General features: G+C 33.6%; 1 protein-coding gene and 1 long non-coding RNA gene across 9 annotated transcripts; one reads left to right on the top strand and one right to left on the bottom strand.

Annotated features, from left to right (window-relative positions):
• Positions 251 to 11,885, bottom strand: LOC109836878. Of its 3 annotated transcripts, XR_002246116.1 has the most exons (6): positions 11,704 to 11,885; positions 11,534 to 11,571; positions 1,537 to 1,990; positions 1,020 to 1,064; positions 824 to 913; positions 251 to 464 (listed from the first exon to the last, which is right to left on the bottom strand). It is a non-coding gene; the product is annotated as an uncharacterized LOC109836878 (long non-coding RNA). The 3 variants fall into 3 exon arrangements; XR_002246115.1 differs by lacking the exon at positions 251 to 464 and having other exon boundaries at positions 718 to 913; XR_002246117.1 differs by lacking the exon at positions 251 to 464 and having other exon boundaries at positions 718 to 913; positions 1,533 to 1,990.
• Positions 3,950 to 9,665, top strand: LOC109836877. 6 transcript variants are annotated; one of them, XR_002246112.1, is made up of 6 exons: positions 3,950 to 4,442; positions 4,600 to 4,638; positions 5,048 to 5,115; positions 5,649 to 5,720; positions 5,861 to 7,014; positions 7,898 to 9,665. XR_002246112.1 is itself a non-coding variant. In XM_020404918.1 (5 exons), the coding sequence occupies exons 2-5, from the start codon at positions 4,622 to 4,624 to the stop codon at positions 8,099 to 8,101; spliced, it is 381 nt and encodes a 126-aa protein (XP_020260507.1). In that variant the 5' UTR covers positions 3,950 to 4,442; positions 4,600 to 4,621; the 3' UTR covers positions 8,102 to 9,665. The 6 variants fall into 6 exon arrangements, 2 of the variants coding, with proteins under 2 accessions (XP_020260507.1, XP_020260508.1); XR_002246114.1 differs by lacking the exon at positions 5,861 to 7,014 and having other exon boundaries at positions 5,003 to 5,115; XR_002246111.1 differs by lacking the exon at positions 5,861 to 7,014.

The raw sequence follows: 15,941 nt of genomic DNA on the forward strand, positions 1-15,941 counted from the left end.
ATTGCACTTATCCGAATTTGATATACTAGTATGCCACACGTGCGTTGCACGTGATGCATGTTACGAAATTAATTGGAAGGTTAATTATTTTTCACTCACCAATTTTACAATTATTTATTAAATACATTCTTCACATAGAATATATGATTCAGGTGCATGCTATGTCGCAAAGCTTTCTCTTGAATATATTAAGAAACTTTCATTTCTATATATCAAAAAGTATATATTCTAAATCATCTATTAGTGCAAATTTAGAGACTAATGGACATCAAACATCAGTTGCATCCCCTGACAATTTCACATTTGAAGAAAATAGGAAGAGCAATCAGCTTCCCCTAGAGAATCATCCTGAGAGGAGTCCAATCACAAATACTGCACCGAGTGAGATTCGAAGCCTGGAATATCCTTGTCAAGAGAATTTGCAGCATAATGTTGTAATAAATTTCAATAAAAAACTGCTACACCTGGAAAAACAACCGAAGAAGTTGTGTTTTTAAAACTTAAAGACAGCAAGGAAACAATATCACACTCTGATCAACGTGAAGGAATCGAAGATCACGTGAATCATGCAGAACATTCAACAAGAACTTCTGAACAATCTAGTGTTGCAACACTCAGTTTAAGAATCCCTGGGGATGATGATAATGGATATGATATTGATTTTAAAACCACGGTCAATGCACAGGATGTTGATCCTGCCGATGCACTTTCCCAAAATTCAGAATCTAGATCATTGAAGATGGAATCATATACATGACTATTATCCAAATATAGGCTTTACAAAATGAATTGAAGTAAATTGGACTGAGACAAACTAACATACTTGTCACATGTGTCTAATTTCTGTACTCTGATGACATGAGAGTATTCCCCCGATATGCTAACATACATACTTAACTAACCATTCCAAGCTCTGCAAAACAATAGTTAGTTTCAGTTCAACCGAAATTGCAATCAAAATTGAATTCTTGTTGGAAATGGAAATCAAACTGTAAATATCTCCAGAAGAATATGTATACCTGAATACACTCAGGTAGATCATCACTCTTACTGCGCACGTGCCGCTGCATCAATATATTAAGAAACTTTCATTTCTATATATCAAAAAGTATATATTCGAAATCATCTATTAGTGCAAATTTAGAATAAATACATATAGCATAATCTAAACGTCCCTTCTACAGAGTTGAAAATCATAATGGTATACGTTACACACAAATGATAATCGTTGGATGTTGTCTTTATTTTCACGTAGTTTGATAACACTCAAGTCACTTAAATCTTTACATAACACGACTGCAAAATAATGGCTGCACTATTCAGAGCCTTTTACCTAATGCCTCCAGACTATGAAAGGCAAGTACAAAGGCTAGCTAAACAAATTCAGACCCATAATTATGAAAAAAGAATGAAACACAATGCATGCTACTTTTTTCGTTCCGAAAAATAATCAAAGAAATGGAGGGAAACATCATACCCAATGCCCTGAAACTGAAGGTAGATTGAAAAAAAATCAAAGAAGATCTACTTACTTACCAGCCGACTCTCTCCCATACTATTCCCCAGTGGTTGGGTCAATCATCAAAGAGGGTATATGTTCAACCTTATGCCGATCAGGTCCCATACTACTAAGTCTTCACATGATATTTGGTTGGAAGCCATTCATAACCAAATTCTTTAGGGAAGACAAGTGTTTTAATCCAATCGGCAGTTTCATCAACTTAATGCAGTTTTTTGTCCTTAAATCAGTAAGGTCACTCATAGCTCCACTTTCAATTCTCCAGTGACAGATGCATCTAATGTGCGAGTAATGAGAGCATCTACTTGTTACAAGGATGGACCTCTTCAAGCCTAGTAGCATAGTGACAGACACAATGCCGAGTAGTTGCAGGTTTCTTTCGGTCTCAAATTACTCCCTGCTGAGAAATCTGTCCATCAGGCTCACAGTGAAGAACAACGTCTCAGGTTGCAGCTCTATCTCCTGCGAATGCTGCAATTAATGACAACAAAAAAAGGTCATCCTCCTAGTATCCTATTTCATGATTAAAAATGCCATGCATCAGATTTAATCGTTTTAGTCTTTTCCATGATTAATTTGGTGACAGCTTTTCATCACTCAAAAGAAAATTGGCAACAACTTATAGGGGTACAAATGAAAATTCAATAGCATTTTGCTCGCTAGAAAAGTCCCAATAATCATTACGACAATAACTTTGCCTATCGTGTTCTACTTATTCCCCAAGAAATCCCGTATTACATATTTCAACACACATAGCGATTACTGAATAGGAACAGAGAAAGTAAACCCCAAATTCTAACAACTAACCAGTTTCAGTGTAGCATTTTAAGTACATAACTATAATATAAGTCTCGGCACTATAGAGATCATATTGGTTGTCGCGAACCTTATAACATGATAAAGCAAGGAAATATTGTTAAATGGAAGGTTTATGTAAATTTCAATTGAAATATGCTTAACAATATTGTGGCGATGCAAGTTTAGCTATAAATGCTCGTAAACCTATTATTATAATAAAAACTATTTACAGAGTACTAAAGTAGCATCAGACTTGTAATAATTAACCAAAAAAATACAAGATACAAGTGGGAGATACGCACAGCACATCAATACATTAATTAATTTCTTGCCATATATATTTCTATGGTTAGTGCAAACTGTAATAATACACCATGCGGAATATCTGAAGTATGGAGGGAATAAAATTAAAAAAATAATAAAAGAGTATCTGATATCCTTGGGTAACTGAATATTTCAAGTCTTTATCATAGAAATCTCAAGCACAAAAAAGTAGTTCAGTGAACAAGTAGCAGAAGTTCATGAAGTTGTAATGACGTACATTACTTTGTTTAGCTTAATATTAGCCTACCATAAATTGACAAGTCCCTAAAACACAGTCACCCTTTTCGAGTAAACAATTCCCTGTTACATGAGCTGCAGAAATTTCACAACTGTGACCATTCTAAGCTTTATATAATTTCCTAAGAGAATTTTGTTGCAAGAACCTCATGCTATATGGGAAAACTTGAGAGTTAAACATAGTTGTCTTATAGAAGGTTACACAGCCAGACCAACTTTGATAGGAACAGGTAGAGGTAATGAGATCATTAATGTTACTGTATGTTTGAGATAATGAAAATTATATTAGATGCTTACCACTAATCAACGAAAACAAGCATGGTATTCCTGTAAATGGTGTATATGGACCAGCAAAAGAGACATTAGAAATCTGAAGCAACCTCCTAATTGAACATTAACGCCGCTAGCATTTGACGTTTGAAAAAACAACCAAATATATGAAATGATATTATGAACATCGTCTTTTCATGCCACAACACATCAAGTAACAATAAAAAAACATTCAACTTTCAGTTTTTAGACAGATTTGAACATCAAAACCTACAATAATACGGTGGCTTCTAAAATTACATATTTGAATTAAATATTTTTGTTTTCTGAACAGAATTGTTGCATCTTAAAACCAACAGCTGCAAGTTGGGCATTCAATTCAATAGTGGAGGAACCAATATGTTCTACTGAGACATTTTAAGTTTCATCTGAAGTCTCACCATCCAATACCAAACAAATCAAAAGAAGCATAAAGTAAGAAGTTGAATCTGAGAATTAACGCTTCTAAGCTTCCAAAACTTTGGATCAATAAATTATAAATACATATACCAACTCCTATGGCTGCTCAAAAAAGTATCTGCTTTTATGTTTTAGAATCTGGTTAGTCATTTCTTGTTCAGTCTGATCAGCAAAATTAACTACGCAAGTTGGGCAACCATATAATCTATTCCTTTATACAAATGGGAGGATCAGAGAATTCCTGTTCATGCTACAGTAAATTGAACAGTAAATCTCTCCCCTCCCATTTGCATAGATATCCAATCAGTTTTCAAAATTCAAAACCTCCTTCTCAGACTTCTCACCCCGACCCAGAGACAAAAAAAAGCAAAAAAAAGGAAAAAAAAACCCTCGCTCCATATGAGCTCCCTCCTCTTCCGCATTGATTCCGCTGTCTCCTATCCTCCTCCCCTCCCTCCGCCACCTTCTCCGACGGCGACGCCATCTTCGAGCTCGACATCTTCTCAACCGACACAGATCCAAACCCTAACCCTAGCCCAAGCCCAAGCCCTAGCACCTCTATCCACCACAATTCCCCTCTAAACCCTAGCCCTAACTCCAGCACGAGCAGATCGTCGCTCTTGCTGTTCCATCCGGAGCACAACTTTGGCATCCTCGCCGCTTTGCTGGAGGATTCCAAGGCCAGAAGCCCTAACCCTAAGTTCCTCTAGCGGAAGCCTTCAATCCCGTCGGCATCATCATCGGCATCGATGTCGGCATCATCATCGGCTCCAGAGGGAGGATGCGGAGTTTTGGATAGGGAGAGAGACTATCCAGTATCTTGACGCCATTAAAGGTGAAATGTTTTTTCTTTTTTGTTCGTTTTTGATTGATTTGTGATTGATTGAGGAACAACCGAGTTCTCTCTCGACGTTTGATGAAGGAGAAGAGAGAATGGGGATCGAATACGATTGAGATTATTTTATTGGGTTTCTCCTCTTTTTCTTCCATAGGCTTCTGACTCCAAAGACCTCGATGACAAAGATGACAAGGTATCTCTTCACAACTCATTTTCCAGTTTATTTTGAATTTCTTGGAACATAATGTAATTTTTGAATTTATTTTGAATTTCTAAGGTATACCTTTACTTGCCCATTTTGATTGTATTATTTTGCGTGGGAGTAATTCTTCAATTTATAGTTCATGTAAAAGGATGGATTATGATTTTGTTTGTGAACGTGGTATTGAGTAGTATGTGTGGATCCTTAATATAAAGCAGAAAGTGGATTAAGAAATCGCGTATGCTGATTAGAAATATTGTTTGATGGTTTGGCATTTTAAAAACTATGATGAACAGTAATCTATAAACATTTACCCTCTCATTATTATTGTTTATTTAAGTTTGAACTTCCACAGGACCTCAGGCATGCACTCGCTTTACAATTTTTAGTCTATTTGTAGCTCAAGCTGGGGCTTCAAGGGTAATTGCAGTTCAAGCAAGCATGAAGATGGCTTCAGTGGCCACTCAGGTGGAGCTCCTTCATACTATTGTTTGGATGCGATCTTTGATTTTGAATTTCTTGCAAGAGATAACTGTTAGGTTGAACACTGTTAGGCTGAGACACTCAGAGGAAAACTACATGGTGCAATTATTCATTAGCTTTATGTTGTTATTATTTTCACTTTATTTCCTTTGTTATTTTTTACATATGGTTATTTTTTAGTGCTTATGCTTATAAGAATCCTATTATGATTTCACTGTATATTCAACTTACATGCAAACAAATGTTAGTTACTTCTAAAGTAGCATCCTCAAGTTTCATTTCTGAATTTTATTTGTGAATGGTTGTCATTCTTTGATGATCTATTTTGGTTGCATATTAGTTTGAAATTAGTGTTAAGTAAGTTTGAAAATATAAAGCACACATGTTCTATTTTGTACTTACCAAAGTTCTTAAGTGATGAGTATGCACTTTCTATTTTGTTTCATGAAAGGGGTTAATCAATCAATGTCTTATGGCTCTTTTCCCTTATTCTTAATCGTTTTTAACTGATGTTTCAGGGATTTCATACATGTGTCGGTTCTGGTGGGGAAAGGCAAACCCCAGAATGGTACATGGAGCAAGGCATAGAGGTGTGCAGATCTTGGCATGATTTTGTCATGTCTGCAAACCCCAGAATGGTACATGGAGCAAGGCATAGAGGTGTGCAGATCTTGGCATGATTTTGTCATGTCTTTTATCACATTATAGCATGCATGCTACATTCATAGAGGTGTGCAGATCTTGGCATGATTTTGTCATGTCTTTTATCACATTATAGCATGCATGCTACATTCATAAATGAGTGCAAATCTTCCTAAGAAACATGCAAGGATGAACATGCTACAAGCCTACAACAGTGAGGACATCAGGAACATACAACATGACTTATCCTTATGAAAAGAAAATATTAGTATACTTTCACTAATTAAACTATATTTCTATAACTATTCCGATCATTTGATAACAATACATCTTATGATATTAAAAAAAATCCTTGACTCTTTGGATTATCCGGTTTGAATTACATGTGGTTCCTCTTACAGATTGTTTTTTTCCTCATGGTAAGCATGTGTATGTTCATATTATGCACATCAGCCGAATGACGGTTCAAGATATCCAAACTGTACGTATACACACGTATACACACATACACGTATACATACATACATATATATGCTATTTCATCTTTATGTTCTTGCAAGCATCAAGTTCTCCATCAAGCATTTGCTAGCAATGTGGCCAGAATGACAAAGGCATGTGAAATTTGAGAAATTTTGGTTTGAATGAGATCATATTTTATTTTTAAACCCAAAATTTTATTTTAGATTAGAGACACTAACAATGCATCTCTCTTTAATTCTTTGAGGTTTAGGCTTCTCATTTGAGGTTTAGAAAGAGTTCAATGACAGAGTCAAAAGGATTTATTGGGTGAATGTTGGAAAATATTTTAATCTTAATGATTAAAAGTAAAAAATAAACCGTTTTTGAGACTTTAAGAACTGATGTTAGTAATTTTTGATATTTAATTTGTTCATTTTGATGCAATTATAACTCAAAATAATATGATCAAAGACTATATTATGATTAGGAAAGAGTAAAAAACTTCAAATCAGGTCAATTACTTCTAGAAAAATTACTTAAGAATTAGCGAAAGATGACTAATGTGGAACTACATCGCATTGACTGAAGAATTGGCGGTACATGAGGTTTGACTGTGGACAATTAGATCAATTTCCAAAAGAGAGGAGAAACAACTTCCTTTTTATCTTTGGTTTTGACTTTTGAGCAAGATTCACTCTTCTTGGTTCTTGCTTTCCTATTGCCATACATGTTGAAACTATTTGCCACAGTATGACTAAGCTTTTAATTGGAGAACATGTTGAAGTAAGCTCCTGAATCTCTTTTTTTGATTAATTATATATGCATGTGTTTATTTGGAAGTAATTTCAATGATTTGAAAGATTGATTTCAAAATAATTTTCAAATATTACTCATTGTTTAGGCTTTTAAGGGGCACAATTATTTTAGTGAGTTACTTTCTTTAAGATGTACTGTAGACTTTGAAGGTATGTTATCCATATTATTAATGAAATATGAAAAGTTTCTATTATTTTGTCTCTCTTTGAATATATTGTAGTATGCTCCTCCTTTATTTATAAATGTGAATTTGGTTCCTCTATATTTTCTTACAAAGACATTTAATTTGAATTTTCTGTAAACACGATACCTAATCATAAATTGGTTTTATAGGCACATGCCTTTGTGTGATGAACGAGCATGGAAGAAGTCAAAAGTTTGAAAACTCCTACAAGTGACAAAATAGTTGTGTGAATACTTAATTTATTTCTCTACATTAAATCTATCAAACATTCTCTCTTTCTCAAGAATTTGTTCCTTTAAGCGAATTTGCATGAGCTTAAACTGATGACTATTGATGTGATTTTATAGAAGCAACAAGTTTCATGTCTATGTTATACTATTTTTTGCACCTGATATGTGTAGATCCTTGGTCATATTAGAAGATAGTTTATGTTATTTTCACTTTATTTTTTGATTGTTCAATTTATGTTATTTTCTGAGATGATAAATTTTCTCATGATCTATTTGATGGTTAAGTATACATGAATACGTCTAGGGGTTACATTCCATGTGTTTGTAACTTTTTATCATTTGGTAATTGATTGGTAGGTTGATCCAAGTACTTTACATTTCAAACTATTCATTTAGCTAAGATTTTGATCGTTGCTAATACTGACAGCTTATGCAGGACTTGGGTCTTTCGTTTTGGGAAGTTCTGCTCTATCTCTTTATCAAAATTGAATGTCTATGCACATTAAAGTTATGGAAAGTATTTTCCAAGGAAGATGTCTCAATTCTCATGCATATGCTAAACCATCTGGGAGCATGCACCATGCGTACCACAACCTTCAACTGGAGAAACTTTATTGTTGTCCTTAAGAATATGAAATAAATGGTCAACCATTGGATGGCATTCAACATGTTCAAAACCTAAGGTATTATTGCTTTTTCATAATACGCTATTGTATGCATCTCTTCTTTAGCAGAAAGTAATCCAATCTTTGGTCATGGTTACATGCCTATTTTATGGGGTTTTGTTCTCTTCTTTGACTAAGAATATTGAGGGGTTAACAGCTCTCTTTGTTTTGATATGGTTGATTTAGCTAAACATACTTCCTAACTATCAAACAATAGGAAGCAAAAAAGAGTCAGTTTGCATTTTACTTATCAACCAAAGCAAAAACATAACAAATTTCTCCTGTTGAGCCATACTATTAGCCCTCTAAAAGCTAATATGGTATATTTAAAGTTAGAAGCTTTTTTCTTTTGGTCAGTAAGATCTCTTTTCGAATTCTCTTACTAAATTACACATGGGAGTATTTATGTGTCATTAACTCATTATTATAAATAAAGGCAACATAGATATTGTCCTGTTAGAAAGATGCACCTTTAATGACATAACCTTGCAATTCTTGAGTAGTTCAAGCAAAAAAGAAAAGTAAATCAAATTTGTTAAGGGAGAAAAACTGATGCCAAGAAAAAAAGAAAAGCAAATCTAATATTGTGTACGATTCTAATATTGACTTTCACACATTAGTTTGCCTATTTCATTTTATTTGTTTATTTTAGTAGTACATAACAGCTGAGTTGTAGCAAAGTTTCTCTTTATTTAATGTCATTGTTAAAAGGTGATAGTTCTTTTAGTTATCATATTTAGTACTATCTTATTAAATTTCTCATATTTGAGATTTGGCTGACTAATCTATAAGCAATTGTCTAATTTAGATTGACTTCTTGACCAGATTATAAAGAAAATGTGTGTGGAAACTGACATGTTGACCTTGATCTTTGTGAATTTGGGGATAAGTATTGAATCCATACTAAGTGTAACAAAGTGCAGATAAGAGAACATTTTGTATACATTAAATTTATTGAAGAATTAGTTATGTAGAAAATATATATAGAAGAGCATGTAACTAATGTGTGTTCTATTCCACTCTTGGTCAGTTCTCTTCAAAGTTTCACCAATAGTACATACACAAGATGTTGCAATCTATAGCAATTGATGAAGCTTTGATATTGGATTTAGCTAAGCTATTCCCTTATATAATACGAAAACCGATAGAAAGTTCCAATCATGCATGATTTCATAATAATCATTTTATGAGTGAAATGCGAGATCTCTTAAATTACAGTCGCAGCTTCTTGGATGTCAGTTTTTTCACAGCTTCTTTCACAACACCTTCGTCTCTGAAACTGATTGACAAAATAACAGGTAACAGTCTTCATAATTATGTTGCCTAATTTGATAATTAATTATAATCTACTGCAATAACCTTAAATTATTGAAATTTCCTTCCATGCCAAATCATAAGATAAAATTGAAAGTAATATTTTCGCACATTTATACACTGAAAAGATTGACCTTTATTGTGCTATTTCGATTTCACTTTTGAGTATTTACTTGATCTTTAGAAATTTGGTTAATGATGGCTTGGGATGGTATAACCATGAAGTTAAAAGCCAAAGTTTCTAAAATTCCTCAATGATAGTTAATGATCATTTTTAGAAATTTAGGAGGGCTTTTATTGAGGAGAAAATGAAGATTTCTTCTGCCACAATTGACGAGGGAATGAACTATTGATATGTGCTCAGATCTTAATATTTCCTCTAAAGTAATGAACTATTGATATGTGCTCAGATCTGAAGATTTCCTCTGTCAAAATTTTGTTCATTTTTTATTTATTTCTCTTTAATATTAATAACGAATCTTTGAAAATACATATTAATAAAGAGATTATTATACTTAGTTGATTTATGGTACTGAATTTTAATATTTGATAATATTTTTTAGACATGTTAATTATCATATTCCATTATTTTATTAGGTCATTATGTATGAGTTGTAGTAGTATTGTTATATTTGCACCATATAATATTATTAGGCATCTATTTTCCAAATGCAACTGATTTGATGTTCTTCATAGTTGCTAGCTGTAGGAACCAGTTTGTATAAAAATAAAATAAAGATCAAATAACATTAACAAATTGTATAAAAGAGGTGAAAACCGTGCTTGGCACGGGGTACATACTAGTTCTAATTATAATTGTGTCATAAGCGCACTATTCTCAACTAACTAATGAGCACTGAAAACATCCATTTATATCAGGTTTCCTTCTTAAATAAAGCTTTGCTTAGTACTCACTTCAAACACAAATAATTAGAAACTACAAATACAATTAAATTCTAGTTGCATTGAAACAAAGTGAAAACATCAGTTAAATCATAATCACAAATTATAAAAACCAACAAATATTTGAACACAATTGAGAATCAAGATACAAGTATAAAAAAATAAGATCAAAGTGTGTAATACCTTGCGGTACAGATTCACAACAAAAACCCAACCTACTAATTGAACGTTAACGCGGCTAGCATTTGACGTTTGAAAAAACGACCCAATAAATGAAATGATATTATGAACATCGTCTTTTCACGCCACAGCACATCAAGTAAAAATAAAAAAAAACATTTAACTTTTAGTTTTTAGACAGATTTGAACATCAAAACCTACAATAATACGGTGGCTACTAAAATTACAAAATACAACAAATATTTGAACACAATTGAGAATCAAGATACAAGTATAAAAAAATAAGATCAAAGCGTGTGATACCTTGCAGTACAGATTCACAACAAAAACCCAAGCTAGCTTTTTTACTTCATCTATGATCTGCTCTCAATTTCTACACTAAATTTTCAGGCCTTTCACCTATATTAGTTGAAGAAAAGCAAGCAGAAGCAAAACAATTCTAACGTATTAGTTTTTCTTTTTCCATCAAGAAGTTATGTAGCTGAATGCAAAGTTTTAGGGTAATGCCTTGCTGGTTGTAAAATTTGGTTTATCTTCTTGGATCCTTTTCTTTATTAGTAAAGGCTTACTTTAACCCAATACAGATGATAATGTCTTTTAAACTTTTCACAGTTGTTATGGAGGGGAATTTTTTTTGAAAGAGTATCTAAAGTATGAACGCCTTCATCAAAACTGAATCATCTAACCTCCTAATTGAACATTAACGCGGCTAGCATTTGACATTTGAAAAAATGTCCCAATAAATGAAATGATATTATGAACATCGTCTTTTCACGCCATAGCACATCAAGTAATCAAGTAGTCAAGTAACATTAAAAAAAACGTTTAACTATCAGTTTTTAGACACATTTGAACATCAAAACCTGCAAAAATATGGTGGCTTCTAAAATGACAAAAAACCACACATATTTGAACACAATTGAGAATCAAGATACAAGTAAATTTAATCAAGACACAAGTGATAATATATCCTTTTGTTTTTAACCGCTTTTAATGCATAATCAATTTACCTTGATAGCTTCGTACTCCTCCTATCAACCTCAGTTTCCTGACATCATCAATCGTCAATAAAAAATAAGGTAAGTCATGAACCAACCGACCAATCAAGCAGCAACCCTTCAATTGAAAATAAACACAAACAGTAATGATAACAATAATAATAAGAATAAACAAAACTTACAATTGAAAATAAACGCTGTCTTTGCTCCATCAAATCTGAATCACTAAGTTATTTTATACAACTACAAATAATGTGGGGCTGGAGAAACGGAAGAAACCGACGAATCCGAGAGGAAAAGCGCGAAGGGGCGGGGGTGGAGAAACCGAAGAATCGGAGATGAAGAAACGGAAGAATCAAAAGGGATAGGACTGTTAAATGAGGTAGAGGGGAGACAAGAGGGATTCAGCCGTTTCTCAGTGGTTGAGAAACGGAAGAGTCAGCAGGGGCAGGGGGCGCGAGAGTTGGAGCGGCAGAGGAGGGGGTAAATTTATTACAACCCTTGACTATTCAACTGGTAAAATAAAAAGGACAATTTAAGAATAAACAGATAGAGATATAGGATAAAATTATCATTAAGCAAATTGAAAGGGGTAAAATGGGTATGAGAAAGTTTTGACACTTGTTTTCACTTTTAGAAGTAGTAAGATAAGATTACTTTGTTTCGCATTCAATCATACCTCATAAAACACTGTTATAATTGTATTTGAGTTGAGCAAGTTCTTTCAAGCATTCCACGTTAAATAAGCGATGTGAAACTGGGCACTTAGATAGATTCACCTCAGGTGAGGACATATTTAAATAAGATTCATTGTCCCAAAAATATAATATAAAACAACTTAATTTGAGATTGTAGGGTCAAAAAATGTATGATTGGCTTTCTTGTTTTAAGAATGGGTTGGATCACTTGGTACGAATCCCTTACAATCACTCTATTTCGATTACAGAGGAAGAGAAGATATATTTGACTTCTCTTTTATTTAAGGTGAGTTCTAGGTGGCGAGATGATGCTTCACTCGATGCTTGAGTCGAGATTGCTTCCCGTTGACGATCAGAAATAGATCACGAACACTCCTCTTGGTTACTAAATGATTTCCGAAGTGGGATTTTGCCCAAAAGGTCCTCCCCAAAAACTCATCCCTTCTTCATAGCTGCTTGTGGCTATTTATAGAACTTTAGCATATAACTGACGTGCTAAAATCGTGGGTAGAGGGTGTAACTGCCACTTGCAATTTAGTCTACGTGGCTGATTGGGTCCTCATGGCCGTTACGACCGAACTTCACGTGGATGACAAGCCTCGTTGTGTGGTGAGATTCGTCAGATTAGATGAGTCTCAATGCAGTGTGAGGTCCATCTAGTAAGGCCAGCCTCGCAGTATGGCAAGCTTCTCCTGACGAATTTTGTCTTCACTAACTTCATCTAACAAGTTTTATCTTCACTGACGAACTTCGTCTTTAATAGCCGAGTCCAATTACATAGCAAGTCTTGTGAACTTCCTTTGACGGGCTTCGTCTTCACTGACAATCTTCTCCTCCAATGATGAACTTCAAACCTCGTTTCCAATGACGAGCTTCGTCTTTTGATGTCAAGCCTTGCTGCGTGGCGAGCATCATCTTTGATGTGGAGCCTCGTTGTGTGGCGAACCTCGTCTTTGATATCGAGTCTCATTACATGGCGAGCCTCATCCTCTGGATGAGCTTCATTGACTGAGACGAGGCTCGTCATTGTGATGAACCTCGTCATGTTTGGGTGAGCCTCGACACTCTTTTGTCTCTTGACATTTTTAGTGCCCACAATGCCAAATGATTAGCCGATGATAATGATCTATGAAGCTTAATGAGAGTGGAGGAGAGATAAGCTTTTTGACTAGCCTCTGAATCCCTCCTCCTTTCTTTCATGTTGATCATGCCTATTTATAGGCTTAGGAGCATTATGGAGTGAGTTAATAGGCTTTAACTCCCCTTAAAATGAGGGAGTTAGTGGTTATTAACTCTCATTTAAATGAGTGAGTTAGTGGTCATTAACTCTTCTTAAATGGGTGAGTTATTGATCATTAACCCCCTTTAAATGTAGCCTCTGAAAATGGTGACAGACGAGGTTCGTCAATAACGACTATGCACGAGGTTCATCAATAATGGCAACGGAGAACTTCATCTTCAATGACGAACTTCGTTTCTGGATGAACTTCATCTTCGATGACGAACTTCGTTTCTGATGAACTTCGTCTTAAATGATGAACTTCGTTTCTGGGTGAACTTCGTCTTTAATGACGAAGTTCGTCTTTTGAGGGGTAAGGTGTTGTTTGTCCTATTTAGCTGAGACAAACTTCATGAATTGAGGCTGAGGTTCGTCGTTGTGACGACCCTCGTCGTGCTTGTAGTAAGGTTCAACCCTCCTTCGTTTCTTGGCATTTTTTAGTGTCTACAGAAATTTACAATAATGATTAAATAAAAATAAAAAACAAATGTATAGCCATACATTTGCCCCACTTTGATTTTCATTATTACTTTGGAATGCTCATCATTTAATTAAAACCCAAATTCTATTGAGGGGTCTATAATCATATAAAAACTTGGATTTTTACTAGAGGAGAAGTAAGATAAAATGTCGTATTAAAGAACAAGGTCATGTTTTAATTCATATATTAGCTTATGCCAACATCATTGACCAAACAGTTGTTTTTTTAATTCATGCATTAAAGTAACTCGTACTAGCAACTTCGTGCTATGTTTACAATTAGTTTAAGGGTCTGTTCGGTTATTTCCTAAAAATCAAGTAATAGAAATGGAAAAGGTGAAAATCTCAAAAAGTACTATTTCTTTCATTTTCATCCCTAAAACTCACCCACAACATCCAATAAAATATTATTTCCATCCAACAACTCATCCACATCATCTAATAAAATATTATTTTCATCTAACCACTCATCCATCACATCTAATAAAATATTATTTTTATCTAACAACTCATCCATCACATCTAATAAAATATTATTTTTATCCAAATATCACTCAACTCATCTCTTCTCATCATTTCAAATCACTCATATCACCCAATAAAATATTATAACAATTCACCTCATCTCATTAACATTTCATTTCTTTGTTTTCATCCTAAAAAGTTGTGAAAAGACTTTTCTTAAGTGTGGGTCACACCACCCAATAATATAATGACAACTCATCTCATCTCATTTCATTTCTTATTTTTAAGAATGAACCAAATAAAAGAAAACAACAAACTACAGGAAATAGGTTTATTATAATTCATTTCCTTATTTTTTTCGCCAACCAAACAACATCAAAACTAGTTTTCTTAAAAAACCACTCACATCATCCAATAATAATATGACAACTAACATCATTTCATCTCCATTTTTTTTATTTCCTTTTTTTTAGCCAACCAAACACTCCCAAACCAATTCTTCATTTTAATAGTTTTCCATTTCTTTGATTTCCCAAACACTCCCAAACCAATTCTTCATTTTAATAGTTTTCCATTTCTTTGATTTCCCTCTTTTTTTAGTCAAACGAACAGACAAACCAATTCTTCATTTTAATAGTTTTCCATTTCTTTGATTTCCCTCTTTTTTTAGTCAAACGAACAGACCCTAACTAACTTAATCCACATGAGGTCAGTGACCTCAACATTTTAAAATTTAAATTTTGGAAAAGAACAATCAACTTTCAGGATAACGGTGATAACATGACAGAAAGCCAATTGTTTGTTTTTTTACGTAATAGTGAGTTCGTTAGTATTATAAATTAATAAATTTTTTTTGAAATTATGTGCCTCCTATAGATGTAGAAAAAATTACTGGAAGAAAAATGATAAGTGAAAATCAGTTGCAGAGATAAAACCTTTAAAAAGCATAATATATTATTGAAAATAAAAAAAACAGTGAAAATTAATTGCACATACAAAAACATATATTGAATCATTGAAGGGTATAAATTAGCCAAATATCATATATCAGGTGAAGTTAGCTACTGAAAATTAAACTAAACATGTATATAATGAGTATGAAGTGGCAACTTATTTTGCTAAATAAATTATCAAAAAATAGCCGTATGGTGAGACCCACCATGCTAGTCAAATATCTTTTGATAGTTTATTTTTGCTAAATGAGCTCATAATAACCGTCACTCCTGTTAAATATACTAAAATCTAACTAATGTATCACTTTTCCATCTACTTAATTGGTGCACCGCCTCATCTCCAAATCACAATGTCCCTTACACATTTTATAAAGTCTGTTGGCAAGTTGTCAGCAAAAAAGCAAAACAATAGCTTATTGCAAGTTTGATCTACACTATAAAATATCAGTTTACAATTGGACAAAATTTTGAAATAGATCTGTTTAGAAACATATTTTCAAAAATCGACCTCTTTTAAAAATATTCGCTATTTTCGACCCAGTTTT

Source organism: Asparagus officinalis, chromosome 4 (genome assembly GCF_001876935.1).
Source record: "Asparagus officinalis chromosome 4, Aspof.V1, whole genome shotgun sequence".
Classification (NCBI taxonomy): domain Eukaryota; kingdom Viridiplantae; phylum Streptophyta; class Magnoliopsida; order Asparagales; family Asparagaceae; genus Asparagus; species Asparagus officinalis.